This window comes from Euprymna scolopes, chromosome 6 (assembly GCF_053919585.1).
Source record: "Euprymna scolopes isolate OS-2025 chromosome 6, ASM5391958v1, whole genome shotgun sequence".
Lineage (NCBI taxonomy): Eukaryota > Metazoa > Mollusca > Cephalopoda > Sepiida > Sepiolidae > Euprymna > Euprymna scolopes.
Window position 1 is genome coordinate 107,268,885 of NC_136487.1, and position 21,700 is coordinate 107,290,584.

The window sequence follows — 21,700 nt, forward strand, 5'->3', positions numbered from 1 at the left end:
TTTTCCGCCTTCGCGTCACAGGTTCGAGCCTACTCCTCTACTAACATCTTTTTTTTGTTTCTTTCTTTTACACCTCCAAACACCTGGGCAACGCCGGGTACACCCGCTAGTAGAATATATGACTCTTATAATAAAAATTGTAAATTCAAAATCTACCTGAAAAAATTCATTTGGATTTGATTATTTAAAATGATAGAGGGTGATCTTCACTTTTTTCCAAAAAGTGTGGAAGCCTGTAAGCAATATTATCTTTAGATACATAAGTGTCGACAGAAGACATTAAAAATTATTATTTTATCTCTCGTCTCTGTAGTTCGTTAATAAAAGCCTATGTTTTACAAAAGGTAAATATTATATTGTTTTTTTTTATCCATAGCAAAAAAAACAAAAAAAAAAAACGTTACTTTCATTAACCATTATAACGCCAATGCCCATTCATAGAAATTGACACAATCACACGAAATGATGACGTTGCTGTTAATGTGTACAATGCTGACGTGAAGATACCTAGTGTACCACCTCTATCCATCTGGGTAACGCCGGGTAGCCATGCTAGTCTAACCAAAAACTATTCCACAAATGTTCACTCAGTATTTTATAATTTAGATGATTTTTATTTTCTTAGTTCGATCCATATAAACCAACTTTTCATTCATTGGAAGATTTGAAGGAAGCCATTGCAATATTGCATTTACTCGCCAAAAAATATGCGACAAAGCATATTTGTTGTTATTAGTAGATTTCAAAGTAGCTGGCTCTTCGAACGTGATTTTGAAGCCTTTAAGCTTTAATAAGAACGTAATATTTGTATTGAATAACGAGATGAGAAAAGATATTTTGTGATGTTCCTAGACTTAAAAAATTTACTTTTTTCTCGCACTTCTGTTGTTTCAAAAATGACAAAGTTCTATTTTTCTCTTTTTAACAAATATTTGTATGTTTTTACTTCTGTACTTTCAAGTTTTCCAAGTTACGTTGGCATTTTCTTTTCTTTTTGTTTTTTTTTTAAGAAAACCAAACAAAAAAAGACGCCCGCCTCTCTGTGTGTCTCTCTCTCTGTCCCCCCTCTCTCTCTCTTCCCCCTCTCTATCTCTCTCTCAATCACCCCCACCCCTTCTTCCTCTTTTCGGCTAAAGCTGAAGAATCACTCGCCGGAGTTTCTTCTCTCCGATGTTAGTTAGTAGCGGCGGCCTTCAAGGAATGGGAACAATGAATAAAAAGTGAGTAAACAAACAGATCTCATCCAACGTTTTACTCTAGCCATTTTTTTTTTTTTTAATCTAGCCATTTTTTTTTTGTTTTTACTCGATGCCATTTTTTTTTTATCTACAATGGGGCAATGCCCCATTGGGGCATGTGTTCAATGTTTAAGCGAAATAAATTGTTAAAAGGTACATATCTTCATTTACTGAAGTTGAAGAAAATCTTTTTACGGTATCCATAATTTTTGTTTTAGAAACATGTGTTTACAAATTTATTTTTAGTTTAGGCATAGAAAAAAACAAACTTAATGGCCGCCAGCGATTAAAACGATGAATTAAATTTAATTTTCAAAACTATAAAAACTATATACGAATTTTCGGAGAAATACAATTTAAAACCAATAAAAATCAATTCTATTCAAATGTAAATAATCGCCAAATTGTTTCGTACCATTTTGACATCATGTAACACGTGTCGCAACAAAAACATTTTTTGTTCGCAATCTTAACATTTGAATCAACGGATTTACTTTCACGAAATGATTTTCACAAAATAGTTTGCATATATAAAAAAAAAAAAAAAAAATTGTACTTCTGCTGTTTACGGACTGTACTAAAATTCTTAACATGGGGAGGGGACTTTGTTAACTATTCTATATTTCACCTAACAGTTTAATAAACAAAAGATACGGTAAAAATTGAATTTAACTAGAAAATCCTATTTTAAAACATAGTAAGGTTTGTAAAGTGCAAAAGTACCTTTTTTTATTATTATTATTTTTTTACAAACTAAAAAAAAATGGCAGAACCTGTTCTTTTCCTATCTTGGGAAAGCTCCATCCAGAAAAAATAAACGATTTCATTAAAAAAAAAAGAAAGAAAAAAACTTTGTAAGAATTATGGTATTTCTTTTTTCAGCAAAAAAAAACAAATAAAAAACGACTCAAATGTTTCTCAAAGTTTTCCAAATAAGGAGTCTTGACGTTATTGAATTTTATTTTGGGAGCCGAGTTAGAAACTCGATCTGTCTCGCGCTTTCTCCCTCTTAAGGCGATCTCCTTTCTCTTTTCTGTTTTTCGTTTCATGTTTTATTTTATTATTAAATATTACGAATTTGATACTTATGATACCGTGCTACTTTTAAATAGTATTTTCAAGTTAAATTAAAGTTTTACGGTATCTTTTGTTTATTAAATTGTTAGGTAAAAGTACAGTTACAAAACATACTCCCTTTCCCATGTTAAGAATGGGTTTCTAAATAATCTTATTTCAGCACAGTACTTTCTCTGCATAAGTACCAAGAATTTAATCTCAGAATCAAGTTATTTTGCTGCTGCTATTATTATTATTATTATTATTATTATTATTATTATTATTATTATCTCCTCGCCAAAATAAAAATAGAAAGATAACATTTAGAGCAATGTGGCACTGTGGCAGGTGTTTACGATTTTATTTAATTTTGCCAAAAAAGAAACTTGAACTTGAAATTATTAAAAAAATTGACCGTGTACATTTTTTTTGATAAGTGGGTATTCTTGCAGAATTTGACCCAGATCCTCGGGATTTTCCGTCAATTAGGGTTCGGGCGGCAATCACCGATATAAATTAGGCGTTGTTTAACTTGTTGAAACGTGTGAGAAATTTATTCTCACACAGCTTAAAACTCTGGCAGAGCGGAAAATTAAACACATCGGAAAGCGCTCTTACCTGTTGACTGAAGGCAGGTCGTTTCATCTTCTCGATTGCAAAATTATGTTGCGTCATTTTGCTGCTTCTACCGAGTCTGGTAGTTAAGACTTTGTGATGAAGTGATTAGGAAAAATCTTCTGTGGAGATTATCATTAGTCATTGGCTTGTAGTTCATTTAAAAAAATGTTCGAATTCAAAAAGTAGATAATTCTGACGGTAATTGAAATGGTAAAACCTAAAATAAACCTTCCTTGCTGATTAGAAAGACGATATTACATCCGGAACTTATTAGGTTTAATTGTCTTAAACGTACCGTCACCGAGACTATTGGGCGCTAAAAGGCCCTTAAATTAATAAGAAAATTAATGAGTCCGTCATGCTTGAAATCTTTTCCCAGACTAAAGTTTTCAGTTAAAACATGCCCACGTTTGTGGGTTAAAATTCAAATCAATCAATGAAAAAGGCTGTAATTAAAAACAAGGTGTTAAACCAATCAACCAATGAAGTGTTACGATTCAAGTCGTGTAATTTCTCACAGAAAAAATGAATATTGATTACTTTTTTCAATTTCAAACAAGGTAAATATGTCAATTAGGTGATAAGTAAATAATTCAGGTGATCACAAAAACTCAACTATTGTTTCTGTCTGCTATAATAAATGAATTTATAATCAATAAATCTAGTTTTGTCTAGATTACCAATATATTAATAACAAGAACGATAACTTGAACATGAGTCAAATGACAACTTAATAAATTCTGTAATTAAAAACTTAATGTAATACTTTTTCCGAACAATTCGGACAAATCCCCTCCCCCAGAGTATCCTATTGTTTCAACCCAACACAATCAAAATGATACCAACTGTCACAGGCGTCACAGCAGACCATAGCAGATGAGTCATCATTTGTGATGAAACAAGTTGGACAGAAGAAGAGGCCACCTTCTTCCATAAATTCTGCTGAAGGTGACACAGAAACCCTCTTTAAATCCAGGGGAAATAAATGTTTTAAGGAATGAACCTGTTTGCAACCATCTTTTAATACACAGGCTCAGCGATCTTTACCATCGTTGCCATGAATGAGTTGACTTTGCCTAGACTTCAAAAGGGTTGAGATTAACATGATTTCTCCCACCAACACCGTCTTAGTGTGATCGCACATTATAATAGTATCAACCTCTCTCAAAGACAACAAGTGATCATTGTGTCATATATTTCTGAATTTTTCATTATACCTGTCTCAATTCCAAGGATTACAAAAGTTTTGCTCTACTGGGAGGATCCGGACACAAATCATCTAATCCATAATTATTGATCAACAAACATAGATTATAACCAGTTTGTAAAAAGTGATTACGGATTAAAATTTTGAGGCCCCTTTCAGAAGCAGTAATATATGTAAGCAGTCGATCATTGATTGCTTTCTCCACATCGGAAAGGATAGTTAAGAAGCAGACTTTCTTTCTACCTATTAATTTTTTCAAATATTGTTTGATTTTTTTATCATCCTCTCCCATGTACCTCCTTGCCAAGTGGAATGGTGAGATGACTAATGGAAGTTGACCTGAAATTTTCTTTGAATTCGTCTGAAATGAAGATTTCCGATAACAAGATGCTGAACGCCAAGAAGGTCTGCATTGTCTGAATAGACATGTATAGGAACACTAAATAGATTAGTAAACCTAATAAACGCTAATATAAAGGATCCAGTGCTCATATCCGGTACTAGCTGCAGATATATGGCATGTGAACAACAAGATGTACATTTTCACGTGTTCATCGTTGTATTTTACCAAAAAATGATTTGTTGAAATGGGTGAACAAAATTTGCATGGTGAGTAGGCAGTTGAGAACCAAAGGGTGCTTTTTATGGCAATGAATTGATTTTTTTACAAGTAATATAATTACAGAGAATTTTCTTTACTGATTGCCTCCCTTGGCAATCCAGAAACCAGATAACCTCAACTTAGAAAAAGTTGAATTGGTTCCCAGATGGCAACAATTTAAATGTGCTTCTTTAATAACCAATTCAGTCAAATTTCCCAAAAGTATAGGAAATTTAACTTCAAAGAGGTGGATGTGGGAATTCTGTCTACATCCTTTAGTTCACAATAGACCATCCTTATCAATAAACAACCCTTAGAGGCATAGCCTTGTTTGAAGATTGGTTCAAATATTCCAACTCGTAGGAAAAGAGCAATAATTTAGCTTTATGGTTGGTATCTGTGTCGGTGTCTCAACTTATCACAGAACCGCAAAACTTTCTCAAGGACATTGATGCTCTAGTCAATGTTGAGACATCAGAAATATTTATTAGTAAACCATTCTTGTCAGTACAGGAATCATAAGAGAACATACAGGGCATAATTTTCTTATTCGTGTCATTAAGATAAGGCAAGGAGGGCACAGGACAGTCGATGGGAAGTCGATTTACCCAATCAGGGCTGTGTCCCAAAAATTGTATAATTGTGTCCCAAAAATTGTATAATTGCTCAGAGGTGGAAAGGCAACAAATCCCCAGGATTTTCAGATGAAGGAACATATTTGAACTGAGGGAGAATTTGGAGTTTGAGGTTAATATCATCATTTTTTTATGTCCAATACACGATTATCCACAAAAATGTTCCTCTTAGTTCCTTTTCCATTTAAAACCCAAGACAGGGCCATTTAGACATTGGATACAAAGAAAAGGGAAAGGATATTGATAGGCTTCAAAGCCTTCAGCACATTGGGAACAACTTTAAGAGTAAGATAGATAGCCATAATTTCTAAGGTAGGAAACATCTTCTGCTTAATGGGAGCCACTTTTGCCTTAGCGAATAACAGGGAGCATTGTGTCCCATGTTTTACATAAAAAGAAAACCTAACTCCTTAGCAAGAGTTTGCCAAGAGGCTGTAAAATTTTGCAGGAATCTCCTGATCCCAGGACAATTGCTTTTCCAGAGTTGACTACTAAGGATCTTGCCTAGAATGGAAACTGGATAAAGTAAGGATAAAGGATTATATATACATTAAATTTAAGACAGAAACCCATGCTTAGTTTTGACTTCAGTGTCTATCATGGTAATGGGTAGTCTAACCATATCTAGACAAGGGGAATAACTATACCCCAGGACTTTTTTGAAGGTGGGAAGAGGGAAGTTGATAGACCCATTTTCAATCATCTTGTTCTGCAAGTTCGTACAGTTAGTTACAGGACCAAAGCTTGAATGCTGCATCCCCTAATCTTTCACTGACAATATTATAAACAGAAAAGAGTGAGTCATAATCACAACTAGTAGTGATTAAATTGTCAACATAAAAATTGTTAGACGAAAAATCATCTGAGTTATATTTCTCTGTATGATACTTATGTAACTTAAGATGAAAAGACTGGCATTAAAGCCAAAAATGATTGAATTGCATCTATAGGTACACAATTTCTTGTTTATTTTGAGAAAAAAAAAACAATCTGTTTTGTCCTGATCAGTTCGCAGGCGTATTTGCAGGAAAGCTTTGCAAAGATCCTTCAAAAGGCCATAGTCATTTTTCCTAAAAGCCAATAGTAAGTCAAGCAGTTGTGCTCCCTCGGCCTTTAAAACGAGACAGATTTTTGTGGTGACACCAAGGCTTTACTTAATAACAGGCATATTAGGGATCAAACAATATTTTTCATACTCTTCAGGAGTAACAGAGAAAGGTTCAACAATACCAATTTATTCATATTCTTTGAACACTCGTAAATATTCGTTGTATAAACCTTGTTTCTCTAAAGAAATGCCACCCTTTGCATAATTTTTAAGGGAGCTGCATAATTAGAATCTACCCAAGACAACTTCTCAAAGTCCCAGGACAGATCCACATAATATTTCCCATCTTTTAGTTTTTTTTAATTTATCTTCGCTTCATCATACAAAGACAGTCTATTATTTTCATCCATACCGACGGAATCGAGGGGAAAGAAAGCTTTCAATTCTGCGTTCAACAGAAAACTCTTCAAAAGATGCATCAAGTCCGAATAAGAGGGCACAGGATTCAACACACTTTCGATCAAATAGTAGAAATATTGGGGTAATGATCAGGAAACTCGATCAAGGGGAGGCAACTCATGCTGAGTTTCCTTATTAGATTTGGGCGTCCAAAAAATTACACCAGGGATAATTTTATTGGAAATTTTCCATGCTGTCCCATTGAGACATTTAACTATACAGAAATTTTTTTATCTGTTGGATCAAGTCCAAGCCAACGAGGCCATGAGGCATAATATCATTTAAATCTTTATAGCCATGACAGCAAAATCCTGCCTCCCTTATATATTAGATGTAATTTTGTCAAATCTGTTAACTTGAAATTTTAAATTAAGACTGCGTGAATAGGACAGCAAATGGAGAGGGTTTCTGAGATCCCAATTTTATAGAGACATTGAACTCTAGAAGGTACATGACTCTTGTTCCAATAAATGTGTTTACAGGTATTACTACAGATCTAGGTATTAATTTTTCCCTAGATTTCAATTCTTGTAAAATAGCCTGGGAGAAAAGATTTTTGACTTCCAGTGTCCAAAATGCAATGAAAAAATACTGGGGGTTCTTTTCCTTCAAGGACATTCTGATAACAGAAAATATACAATTATCCTGATTGGATAAGCTAGTCCTTCCTACAAAAGACTTTGATGTATTGGGGCACATTACAGATAAGTGAGTCCTTAACCCACATTAGTAAGGAAATCCCTTCTTTCCTTTACATTCTTGATCCAAGTGATTGCCTTGGTACAGATTTGAAGCTCTTTAGCTCATAGAACCTTCGAATCATATGAAGAATATTTGGAGCAATTCTTAACTGTATGGCCTGCCAATTTACACAATTTACAAATTTTATGCTGTTCACTAGTATTATTGAGAAGTTTTGAGAAATCCATACCCTTTTTACAATTAACGGTCTTATAACCAGAGCTGGCTACCATATTGGGTTGAACTTCTGATGAAGAAAAAGAAAAAAATTATGATTTTGATGGGCAACTTTCCAACTATCTATAGAAATTCTATTATGTCAAAAAAGATGGAGTTATAAACGAAGAATGATGCTCCTTCGTTCTTGATATTAATTCCCTTCTGACATTAATAGAGAACTTGCGGAACAGAATGTGAGCAACCATTGATCCAGAAATAGAGCCTTCTGTGGAAAAATCTGTTCTGAAAGATTTGTTCAATTCAGACAAGTCCAGTTTGACTTGTTCTACAAAGGTCTTGAGTCCTTCCAATTTCGTTATTTGCACCGTCTGAGGAATAATTTCCTCCAGAATTCGATTCTTGATAATAGAAGGATTCAGGAATTTCTTCAAACAATCCAAAGCTACGGTATAATTATCGGAGGAAATATCCATAGGTTTTCCCCTTCAACTTGGATTTAAAGAAAACCAATTTATCCACTTCCTTTAAATTGGTGGTGCAAAATTCAAATCTTCTGAGAAAGTTTCTAAATTCAAACTTCTCAGCTGATGGAGACCCACTGAAATTTGGACATTCCAAATCAAACCTTAAAGGCTGAAGAGAAACTGTGTTTAATCTCACAGCCAGACTTTAATTTATGCAATACTTCCTTAATATTGGAAGAAAATATTTCAGAATCTTGACAAAGCATTAACTTTTCTGGGAAGATTTCAAAATAATCTGGTCATATAAGTTGTCCAATTCATTTAGCCATTTTTCCACATCCACTACTCTCGACTCAATCGTAGTTTGGGAGAAATTATTTAGTTCATTTCACCATGGTCATAATACACCACTTTTTAGCATTTATTTTGGCAAATAAATCCTTAGAAGCAACCATAATAATTATTAGAAATGTCACGTAAGCTGTGAACGAACTTAAATTAACAACGAAGCTAGCGTAAAAAGGAAAATTATTAAGGACCACTGCAAACAAGCTCAGGCAATATCCACAAGATGGAACAAAACGAGAATAAAATATGAAGGAGAGAATAATACCTGTTCCCTCTCAAATAGCAACAATTTTATATTTAAATAGGTATGCCCATTAAATTAACATTTGAAGAGAAAAATTTTTTTTTATTTTATTTTAAGAAAAAATAATCTCCATTCTAACTAAGGTTCGATAAATGTTCGCAAAGAAGAAAAAAAAATCTATTTCAAAATAGCACGGCAACTATGTGGTGGAAAATAAATTCATGATTAACTTAAAACTGAAGTTTAGCGATAATGCTTCACTGGAAAATTAAAATTAAATACAGCAGGAATTTATGCCCTTAATATCCAGTGAGTATTATAATTTTAAATCTGGAGATTGATTTTTTTTCTTTTTTTTTTTTTTTCAAAATGGGGCAAAAAGCCCCTTAACAGAAGTAATTATCTTATTTTGCAATATGGGCAAATTATAATGAAATAAATCATAATCCTGCAGCTCAAGAGGCAAATAAGAGATAATTGAAATTTAATAAATTTAAAATAAATAACTCAAATCATAATTTTGCAATGTATGTGAGAAATTTATTCTCACACAGCTTAGAACTCTGAGAGAGTGGAAAATTAAACATGATATCAAAAAGCACACTTACCTGTTGATTAAAGACAGGTCATCTTCTCGATTGCAAAATTATGTTGCATTATTTTGCTGCTTCTACTAAGCCTGGTAGTTAAGACTTTGTGATGAAGTGGTTGGGAAAAATCTTCTGTGAAGATTATTTTTAGTCATTGGCTTGTAGTTCATTTAAAAAAATGTTCAAATTCAAAAAGTGGAGAATTCCAATGAAATCGTAAAATCCAAAATCAGCATTCTTTGCTGATTAGAAAGACGATATTACATCCGGAAAAGGACACCTAACTTATTAGGTTTAATTGTCTCAAACGTACCAAGACAATATTGGTCACCAAAAGGCCCTTAAATTAATAAGAAAATTAATGAGTCCGTCCTGAAATCTTTTCCCAGACTGAAGTTTTCAGTTAAAACATGCCCATGCTCACAGGTTAAAATTCAAAACAATCAATGAAAAAGGCTGTAATTAAAAACAAGGTTGTTAAACCAATCAACCAATGAAGTGACACGATTCAAGTTGTGTAATTTCTCATAAACGCTATATTGAAATTTTTTTTATATATATATATATATATATATATATATATATATATATATATATATATATAAAAATGAAATTTTAAAATTATATATATATATATATATATATATATATATATATATATATATATATAAAAATGAAATTTTAAAATTATTTTTTGGTTGATGGAAGGGGTATTTTTTCTGTTTATTTTTTAACATTTCTTGCCAAAAAGTAATTCGTAAATTTTCTTGAAAGAAAACTTTTCTTCGCTTTCACTGAACAATTTATGGTTTTCATAAAAATCATTCATCTTTTCTTATAAAAAAAACATGGTTCTCATAAAAATCATTCATCTTTTCTTATAAAAAACATGGTTTTCATAAAAATCATTCATCTTTTCTTATAAAAAAAACATGGTTTTCATAAAAATCATTCATCTTTTCCTATAAAAAAACATGGTTTTCATAAAATCATTCATCTTTTCTTATAAAAAAAAACATGGTTTTCATAAAATCATTCATCTTTTCGTATAAAAAAAAACATGGTTTTCATAAAAACATTAATCTTTTCTTATAAAAAAACATGGTTTTCATAAAAATCATTCATCTTTTCGTATAAAAAACATGGTTTTCATAAAATCATTCATCTTTTCTTATAAAAAAACATGGTTTTCATAAAAATCATTCATCTTTTCTTAAAAAAAACAACTTTCTATTTACAAAAAAACAAAAACATTTTCTGCCAATTTTTGTTTTAAAAAAAAAAAAATTTTTTTTAAATCCCAAAATGTAAATTTTCTTTAAAAAACAAACAAAAAAACCCTGTAAATTTACGGTTAAAAAAAAACTGAACTAACACATACACATGAAATTTTTAGTAAGATGAGAAGTGTTGTTGCATTGAGAAAGTGTCGGCGTGATTGTCAAGCCTAATGTTTACTTTTAGTTTTTTAGTTACTCTAAGTGAGTTTAAGACATTGAGTAGTTTTCATTTTATAAAAGTACATAACCACATACAAACTCATGAAAGATAATATACAATTTTAAATAGAAACATGTGCTTCATAAACAATAATAAAAAAAAAAGAATATCATTACTAGAGAAAAAGAACAAAGAATAAGTGAAGGAGAATGATGCCAAGTTGTCTTTTTTATTCTTTTTTTAAAAGAGCTACCTTCTGAGCAGATAGAAAGGCGGTCAGTGAGAGAGAGAGAGAGACACAGAAGGGTGACAAGAAGTGAGTTAGTGTGGTCACCTGTGCTGAGGTCTTTGCCAGCAAGATCTGTCGAACAATTACTGTTGGTAATGAATCAAAATATTTTACAAAAAGCATTAGAAAACTTTAAAATTGCATTAAAAAGAGAAAAATAAGAAACATGATTTGTGTAGACTGAACGGATCGGAATTTATAATGTCATTCGAATGCGTACAAGTCCAGTTTTATTTGATGACAATTTTTACTGAAACTCATTCAATATAAAAAATAAAAAAAATAAAAATTCAAAACAGAAAGAATTGTGTTTATGCGTTTGTTGCTTCATGGACTAAAATACATTCATTATTTACTTTTAAATTACATTAGAAGAAAAGAAATATGATTCGATTTCCTAAAATTTCATACAAATATATATAAGCTCAAGCAACAATATATAAGAAAAGAAATATGATTCAATTTCCTAAAACATTCGATTTCCTAAAATTTCATACAAATATATATAAGCTCAAGCAACAACGCTTCTCGTTTCACTAAACATTTCATGTGTTTCACTTTATCTCCCAAACTACTTGGCCGATCTGACTTTTATAAGATGCAGTGAAGTAAGTATTATATATTAGCTGTTTGAATTCACATATTGCTATTTAATTGCTTCCCCACGAGAGCAATATGTGACACACAGTATTTTTTAATGTCGGGGAAAACCAACTCTCCAAAAAGGGGCACTCTGGAAGTAGGCAAAAATATAAATTGCCTTAGTATAGAAGGGTTTCCCTACATTGACTAAAGACAAATTAACTTAAGTGTAGCATCAGATAGAAAAAAAATTCTTGTATAAGGACATATATTAGCCTAGCGGACAAATAAATACATAAATATTTTTAAATAATAAATTTATATATTTTAATAAATGTTTGTGTAAATATTAAAATTTAGTAAAACAAAACAATAGTAAAAAGACATTACTTCTCTTATATCCCTTATTCCCTTCATCATTCATCAATATTGAATGAACACACAAACTGATGACTTCACTGATTTTATAGTGAAAATTGGAGCCCCCTATGATTTTTTTTTTCTTATTTTCACTAGTGATGCGACGATTTCAAAAATTTTCCTGATTCCGATACAATTACTGATTCCAATTTTTTTGGTCCCTCGATTTATCAGAGAGGGAACTATATTTTCAGTGGTGTCCACGTGTCCGTCTGTCCATCCGTCTGTGCATCCATTAGGACGATTGCCAGAAAACCGTCCATTAGTTCTTCCTGAAATTTTGCCACAAATTGTATTTTATTAAATAGATGTGCACAGTAAAATGATTTTTTTTGCCAAAATTCCTGTTGCATCCCCAGGGGTTCAAGAGATAAAAAATGCCTCAAAATGGCCAAAAATGACACATTTTGCCCCATAACTTTTGATCCATCTATTAGATTTTTCTGAAACTTTCCCAAAATGTGGAGGCCATTGTTCTTAATATAAATCCCATATGGGTGACCCTGGCAAAATTCTGGTTTGCGTCCCCAGAGACTTTTAGTGCTAAAAACGACCCTTTTTGTGGCTTTTTTCTTATTTCTCAACAAAAACTTGATGTCTGACTATATAGTGGTTTTTCATGGTGGTCCACTCAAATATACATGTGTTAAGGCCTCAAACTACCCCGTTATCCAATTACACAGGGATTCAGCGTCCCTAGGGGCTCAAGAGGTCAAAAATGACACTTTTTGCCCCGTAGCGTTTGATCCATCCATTAGATTTTCCTGAAACTTGGCCAAAATGTGGAGGCTATTGTTCTTAATATGAATTCAGTATGGGTGACCCTGGCAAAATTCTGGTTCACATCCCACTGGGATTTTTAGAGCTAAAAAGCCTTGCCTTTTTGGAGCTCTTTTTTCATATTACTCGAAAACTTAATATGCATGTCTATTTTGTGGTTTTCCATGGTGCTGAATTCAGATATACATTTCTTAAGGCATGAAACTGTACCGTTTGTCCATTTTCACTGGGATTCAGCGTTCCCAGGAGCTCCAAAATTGCAAAAAAAAATGACACTTATTACCCCATAACTTTTGCCCCATCCATTAGATTTTTCTGGAATTTGGCGAAAATGTGAAGACAATGTTGGCCTTTCACACTTCTTACATTCATTATTTCTTCATTATTTTTTGTGGCGTCATCTCGCATGCAGCATTAGAAGGGGACCACGCACATGTGGCTTGTTTAAATCTCTAAATATGTAGTTTTAGAGTTAGTTTTTTTTTTATTTTCAGACTACTGTAAAAATGTATGTATTATCTGCATATATTTTCACGAATGTAAAACATACACTTTTGAAATGATCTATAGATTTTTATTTTACTGTCAGAAAATCAATAAATATTTATAATTTTATCTTTTGTGCCAGCATTGCAAAATTTAATTTCAAACTAGCAATAGCACACCATTTTTTTCTTTAGATTGAATAAACTCAAATCAAGCATTATTGAAAAAAAGATATCTTTTAATTTTTTTTAAATCAGCCCATTAGAACTGGAGTTATGGCCATTTAAAAAATATCAAAAAATATGTGGTTGACTGGACATTTTGCCTTAAGTCAGTCCTAAGCCTGTGACTAAAAATGGTAGGAAATTTGTACAATTTACAGACTAGCCCATCTTTAAAAAGTTGTATCTTCAGATCTTTTTAAGATATTATGATGAAATTTTTAACATATTTTTTTTTTTTTTTTTTTTTTTTTTTTTATTACATTTTCACCCCAAACAAGGCAAATTGCCACTTTGGTGTAGGGGGCTACTATCAGGGGCAACAACTACTGGGGTACTATGTAGGGATTTGGGCAGCAAGGTGTCGGTTCACGTTACACTTGAACTTCTGCACGTCAGTACTGTTGGGGAAGCAGGGACCTGGAATGGAATTCCAGAGTCTTGCGGTTCTGGGGAAGAAACTATTGGAGTAAAAAGATCTTTTACATCTAGGGACCTCTACAGTGTGGGGGTGGGATCTAGTAGCCTGTCGGGTTTGTCGAGGGTGCTCGCGTCGTGGGGGCACAAGTGATTGCAGTTCATCAGAGCATTCACCACTAAAATACTTGTAGAACAGGCAGAGGGATGCAACATTTCGTCGATGGGACAGAGGCTGAAGCTTAGATGCCAGTTCAGGGCCTATCAGATTTGCGACTCTCTTTTGAACCTTGTCAAGGAGCGAGAGACTAGTAGCAGATGCACCAGCCCAGATGTGGCAGCAATACTCCATACATGGGCGAATGGTGGCCTTATAGAGGTACAGGATACTTTCGGGTGTTAGTAGTTTTCTAGCACGGTAGAGAGAGCCCACCTTTCTTGCAGCGGCCCTGGCAATGCCTTCAATGTAATTGTTCCAACTCATGTTTCCTGTGAACGTTAGGCCAAGGAGTTTGAAAGATGGACTCTCAGATAAAGAGTCGTTGGCCATTGCTATTGGTGGTAGAGAGGGTTTCTTGTAATTATTGAATGAAACTAGTTTAGTCTTGGCAGCATTGAACGCGACCAACCACTTTTGTCCCCATTCCACTACAGATTGGAGGTCTTCCTCTAGTGTTTCTGCCATTTCTTTAGAAATGTGTTCGTTCGTCTTCCTGTCGTGTCTGCCATAGAGTGTAGTGTCATCAGCATATATACCCATCTCAGAGGCAATGTTGTCGGGGAGGTCATTTATGAATATCAGGAACAATAGAGGTCCAAGGATAGAACCCTGGGGCACTCCCGCATTTATATCATATTGTTTAGATGTGCGACCGTCGAGGACTACCTGGATTTTTCTCTTATCTAAGAAGGATTTAATTATGTTAAGTATTCTACCAGTGATACCGTATGATCTGATTTTACTGAGGAGACCCTCATGCCATACCCTGTCAAAAGCCTTAGATATATCTAGAGCTACCGCTCTGCCTTCCCCCGCTTTGTCCAGTGATTGGTATATACGTTCAGAGATCACGGTGAGGATGTCTGCTGTGGAACGGGCTTGTCTAAATCCATATTGTTTGTCAGTCAGTAGTTTAGCATCTGTAAGATGATGGATTAGAGCGTGGTTAATTATGGTCTCAAATATTTTGGCAAAAAGTGGAAGGAGGCTAATGGGGCGATAATTTGATGGGTCTGTCCTTTCACCAGAATTCTTGAATACTGGTACAACAGAAGCAGTTTTCCAACAGCCCGGAAAGCAAGCTTCATTAAGACATTTGTTGTAGAGTTTGGAGAGAACTGGAGCTACTTCGGCTGAGCACTTTTTTAATAGCACAGCTGGGATAAGATCGGGTCCACATGCTTTTGAGGTGTCAAGGTTTTTTATGATAGCATGCACCTGAGCAGGGGTGGTTTTCAGATCGTCTAGTGTGGCGTCTGTCCGCATAGGAAAGTCAGGTAGGGGGTGGTTGGAAGGGTCCAGTGTGGAGTTTGAGGCAAACCGACTGGCAAGCATGTTAGCCTTGTCGGTTGCTGAGGAGACAACCTCGTGATTGTTGGTTAGTGGGGGAATTGTCGATTGCCCATTATTTAGTACACTGTTGTAGATTTTCCAGAAGTCTCGAGTTCCTAGTTTTTGTGCTTCGATGCGCTTTTTAGTGGTTTCCGTAAATTCTCTCTTAGCTGTCGCTATTTCTTTCTTAACGTTATTTCTAGCTTCTATATACTTCAGTCTGTTTGAACTGGACTTATGTCGGTTAAACCTACGGTATGCATGCTGCTTTTGAGTAATGGCAGTTGCACAAGTCGACGTAAACCATTGGGGAGAGTGGGGCTTACTATAAAATTTCCGCATGGGAACATGCGCTTCGATTGCAGTTTTGAACCAGTCAGTGGTCTCGTTTGCACACTGTTCAGCAGGGAGAGAGAAAATATTTTTCCATGGAGCATCTCTAATTAGTTCCCTGATGGCTTCCCAGCCATTATCATAATGACATGAAGGTTCCGTTGGCATTATTTACGACCATCTCACGTGGTAACTTATGGACTAATTAGCATATTCCAGTTTCATTTTAACAGCTTTAAATATAAACATCATAGAAACAGCTAATAAAAATGGTAAGTCTTTATCATCATAGGAATTATTATTCTGATGGACAATATCATTTGCCATTATAACATCATGAAAAATCCAAGATGGCAACCGGGAAATCCAAAATGCCACCATGACATAATTCAAAGAAATTGTTAACAAAATATGGCTCGTATATCAAATTAAAGGAAATTTTGTACAGATCAAAATTGTTTTCAAGTACATTAAACTAATTAGCATAATTAAGTTTCATTTTAATGGCTTTAAGTAGAAACATCATAAAAACAGTTTTAAAAAAATGGGAGATAAGACTTTATCATTATGCAAAATATTATTCTGATGGACATTATAATTTGTCATCATTACACTGAAAAATCCAAGATGGCAACCAGGAAATCCAAGATGGCTCCCACGACACAATTCAAAAAAATTATTAACAAAATATTGCTTGTAGCATATCAAATAAAAGGAAATTTTGTACAGATTACAATGTTTTCAAGTACATTAAACTAATTAGTATAATTTCATTTTAATGGCTTCAAGTTACAGTGACAATTATCGGGTGAGTTTCTACCACTATTTTGTATAATTTTTTATTTAAATCATTGTCGAGACAATGCAACATTGCGGCCATTTCTTTCTTGTTTTCATGTAACGCTCGACGCTACTTGTTTTTTTTAACAGAATAAACATTTATAACACCAAAAATTTATCAAGCTAAGTATAAAAGTAACTTGCCTTTGATAACATTTATTTGTTATATATTTGTTTTTTGACCACTTTTTCATACCTCTGTGAATTGTAAAACGAACCCAATAAAAGTTATTCTTTTACTTAACTGGATAAGTGGTTTATGCGTTTTAACTCATTTAAAAGCGTGATCATTGTTGGCCATTTTTTTACAAAGAATTTTTTTTTTTTAAATATTCTTTTCCTTTCCATAATTAAAAATTTATATTTTCTAAATAACAAAAAAAAAGATGAATGCTTTATGTTCATAAGTTGGTTGACAAATGATTTGTTAACAGATTTTTTGTGCAGAGGCACACAAAAATTCTCATGTTTGCATGCGGTTGACACTACTTTTATCTACTTGTGCATAAAAAGTTTTTATCCAATTTCTATCTTTACTTATCTTTGAATTACAAAGCGTTAACTTTGAGATATTTTATTTGCAACTCAAAAAATCAAGAACAGCAAACAAAAAAAAAACAATGTTCATTGTCGGTTATTCTTTTTCCAAAAAGTATTCTTTTCCTGTCCTTAATTAAAAACTATGTTTTCTAAATAATAACAAATTCAAAAAAATGAATACTTTATTTTCGTAAGTTAGTTGACGAATGATTTGTTTACAAATTTTTTTGTGCTTGTCACGGCACACAAAAATTCTTGTGTTTATATGCGTTTGTCACTATTTTTATCTATTTGTGCATAAAAAGTTTTTATCCAACTCTTTTCAAATTTTAGGACAAAATAAATACATTCACTATTAAATAGCTTTCGAACACAGTTTCTATCTTTAATTATCTTTGTACTACAAAGCGTCAACTTTAAGATGTTCTAACTTTTGACTGGAAAGATGTACATATTGTGTTCAAATTGTGTAGCAAAGACAATTCTTTTCTATAATTAGCTAAAACAACTAGAAACGTTGTCGATGTGTGCAACTTCTGCTTCAAGTCGAGCAGGTATGCTCTGCTGACATGTTTCGTTGTTAACAGTCAGATTTAAATAGTGATTTCTTCGAATATGCAAATCACAACAAAAATATTAAAATGCCATTTTTAAGTAAATTTTATTGTGAATTTAGTTATATAAGTTTCATTTTGATGAGGTAGGAGAAATGTACTTCTTTACTGATTTAAAGACTATGAGTGTCAAATTAAGTAGCAGTGTGTGCCTTGTCTAGCGCTGAACATTATAGTGTCTGGTATTGCTATTCAAACAAAATTAGACAATTAATTGGCACTAATTTTTCTGAACCACCAATAGTTCCGATTAATCATCCCAACATTAATTTTCACACTTTAATTCAAATATTTTAAACTTTTTTTAACCTCTATGTGATTCGTATGATTCATCATGCTCCTCCTATCCTGTTTATTTTTATGCGATGGATGATGTTCTGTGATAAGTTTCAAATTTTGCCTTGTGACCGCTAAAAAATCTCTTGACCCCAAAAAGGCCATATGACCTCCATTGAGAAACCTTGCCCTAAATCACTTCCCCTCTAATAAGCAGCAGTGATCATGGCCATATGCATCTATTCTCAACGTCTTATCCTGGTGCTTTTCTCTTCATTTTATGTTCAAAACCAGTAAGCAAATAATACTAAAATGGTGGCAACAATGATGGTGAGATAGAATTTCAATGAATGGCACGCTGCGACAGTAGTAAATATTTTCGAAGAATGAAAGAACAGCAGCCTATCTCAGCATCACATTCATTACAACTGTATATCCTCATCTTTCTCATTACTAGTTTAATATTCCTTACTATTCAGTCTGATTTGTGCTTGCTAAGTACGCTTGCTTGGAGCTTGGCAGAATACACTTAACTAAGCACATGAGCAAAGAGCCAATCAATGAAATGTTTTGTGCAATTTTTTTCTTTTGTATCGATTACAAAGAAATATCAGTTTGATTACATTTCATATGTTTATTCTATAAGAATTTGCATTTGTGTTCACTGCACGGGTTGAAATTGTTTGGTTGTTGTCTTTGACCAAAGGAAATTCACTGCTTAATGTAAATCATATCATCTTAGTCAGTGTTGTAACAAATAAGATCAAAAACATGTTTTATTTTGAAAATGATACTTGGTTTCTCTACCATATATTCATATGCTTTTCTAACCAAACGCAAATAGTCCCTCTGCTTAAGACCCTCTCTCTTAGACCAACAGAAACCCAGCTTGAATATATATAGATGTCAATTGAACCACACCACAAGATCATTCCAGATTCATCCACTGTTTATCTATGAACATAAAAACTGATCTTATCAAGAGTTTATAATGCTAATTAAAAATATAATAATCTATATATAATAGTTTTTCATCCCATCTAAATAATATTTTATGCAAATTAATTTACCATAGCCATTTTGGAAATTAAATGTGCATTTTTATTTTATTAAAAAATGCAACCATTAGAAAATAAAATAGATATCAAATTTTTTTTTTTTTATAACATGAAAAGTACTTATCAGAAGATAAGTACTTTTCATGTTATCACCAGAAATAAATTTCTTGATAAAAAAAAAAAAATGATATCTATTTTATTTTCTAATGGTTGCATTTTTTTAAAACATTTTTGAATAAAATAAAAATGCACATTTAATTTCCAAAATGGCTATGGTAAATTAATTTGCATAAAATATTATTTAGATGGGATAAAAAACTATTATTCATAAGAAATAAATATGAATCATTTTGGATTGTTTTAATTAATGAAAATATCGATTTGAAAATGAATTTTTGTTTACATTTGGGAAGATGTTTTGTTTTGAATGACGTCATCTACAATGCCATGTTAAACTCCTTCTTTTAACATAATTGAATAATACTGAAAATACACTTAGTTTTTTATTTAAGTAGAAACTACTGTTTTTTTTTTGTTTTTTTTTGTGTGATGTCAATAGATACAGATGTTAGCCTTTTAATGACTAATTTTTAACATGGTTGCATTCTATGTTTTTTGTAATTAGGTCTTAGTAATATAAACCCTCTTATGACACTCGTCAATTCATAAATGGCTGACAAGATCTTGTGAAATTTCTCTTTGTTCTCATTGCCCTTCACAGTGATATAATTTGCCAATAAAAATGTATTTTTCTAAAGAGAAGCGATATAAATATAGAAAACATTGCATCAGTCATTTGCTTTGATGCAAAAATTGTGACTTCAAATTTTATGACTTGAGGAAAACTGATAGAAATTATTGCATTTGTGTAACCAATAAGTAATTTGTTTTTATTATACTATCTGCCTGTGTGCTGTTGCTGCCCAGGACAAATCAACTCCAAGAAATTCCATGGGTGTTAAAAAAAAATAGTTGACTTTAGTTAAGAATGAAATTCTAATGAAAAGAAGGCAGTTAAAGTTTTTTTATGTGATTGTTGTAGTAATTGTCTGTATTTTTGAGATGAGTTGTTTTCATTGATTGAGATTGTCGGACTGACTTCCTCATCTTGGTTGTTATTGTCACAACGTTTCGGCCGTTTTGCCCTCCGGCCTTCGTCAGGTGAACGGTTTGTTAGGAGTCTCGAACCCAACCCTTTATTATTATTACGGGGGTACCGTGTTCGGACTCCAGCTAGGCTTTGGGACATAGTTGCTGATTCTCTGTTTTTCAATGTTACTTTTTTCACTGCCTTCGTTCAGGATTGAACTCAGCACCTTTGGGTAACTGTAAACTTTGATACAAAGAAAATCCTATCTAAAGTAGTAGCATGGTCCATAAAGTGTTAAAAAAATATGTGATCAATTTACTGCCTTGGTTATATTATAAACAAAATTGTTAGTTTTAAAAAGACAGTTGTCACTGAAAAACTTACATCATTTGTTTTATTAATACTTGATTTTTAAAGAGAATGTAATTGATGTAGTTTTTTTATAATTTAAGCAAAACCAGCTGTTTAGAAACCTGTCACTGATACAATGACTGTCATTTACTTTATTTTTTCCAATAAAACAATCTGTAATTAAATTAAATCTGTAAAAAAAGAACATATTTGATTTATTTTTTATAGTTGAAACTAAATTGGTTGAATAAAAAGCAAGCTATCACTTAAACTTAGTTATATTTTATTATTACTAGCATTTCAGCCCAGCATTCCTCGGGTGTTTGGAGGTGTATGTTGAGCAAAAAAAAAAAAAAAAGTGGTAGTAGGAAGGCAGGCTTGAACCCGTACTGTGAAGGAGGAAAAGAACGGGAAAAAACCTGACGTCTTTGCTGTTACGACCACCGCCAAACCAGAAAGTGATATAGGTTTAAATTAAGGTTAGACAATCGAAAAGAGGGGATGACTTTCGAAAATATCGGCGAAAAAAGCCCCCCCCCCCTGAAGAAAAGTGCCCAGTTTAAGGTGAAGATATTAATGTTTTTAACCAATTTTTCCATATTTGTCATCTGAAAGGTCGAACTTCAAAACGATACTGATCTTGAGAAAATCCGTCGCCTCTGTCGAAAGTGTTGGGCAGACATGCAAACATACATACATTTATATATTGGTAACTAAAGATTTTCGACCCAAACCAATGAAAAAGCTTGCCCTATCTCTGAATACCCTTTATGTAAAATTTCAAATGTTTAGACCAGAAATTGTGCGAGTAATTTGGTAGAGGCTACAGAGGTCAAATTTTTTTAAAATTTGACCCCTATTATGACCGCTTAACATTTATTGTTTTGGGCTCAAATCAAGTTATTAAGTTAGATCCATGTCCAAGGAACCTATATCTAAAATTTCAAGTGTTTAGACCCAAAATTCTTGGAGGAGTTTGGTA

The 21,700-nt window shown here is 32.9% G+C and overlaps 1 protein-coding gene and 1 long non-coding RNA gene across 8 annotated transcripts in view; one reads left to right on the top strand and one right to left on the bottom strand.

Annotated features, from left to right (window-relative positions):
* Positions 1-3,106, bottom strand: part of LOC145277842 (uncharacterized) — a 311,077-nt gene extending 307,971 nt beyond the window's left edge. Inside the window, exon 1 of one of the 3 annotated variants that reach the window (XR_013868218.1) lies at positions 2,913-3,046. This is a non-coding gene — a long non-coding RNA (uncharacterized LOC145277842). Of the gene's footprint in view, positions 1-2,912 lie in introns of all 3 variants that reach the window. The other 2 variants (XR_013868219.1, XR_013868217.1) reach the window with 2 other exon arrangements.
* Positions 1-21,700, top strand: part of LOC145277839 (inosine-5'-monophosphate dehydrogenase 1b-like) — a 244,994-nt gene that overhangs the window by 164,464 nt on the left and 58,830 nt on the right. Inside the window, exon 1 of one of the 5 annotated variants that reach the window (XM_080129769.1) lies at positions 480-1,220. The exons of the other annotated variants lie outside the window; for them this stretch is intronic. Coding sequence (XP_079985895.1) covers positions 1,171-1,220 — 50 coding nt within the window. The 5' untranslated portion in view covers positions 480-1,170. Of the gene's footprint in view, positions 1-479; positions 1,221-21,700 lie in introns of those variants that run through there. 5 annotated transcript variants of the gene reach the window in all.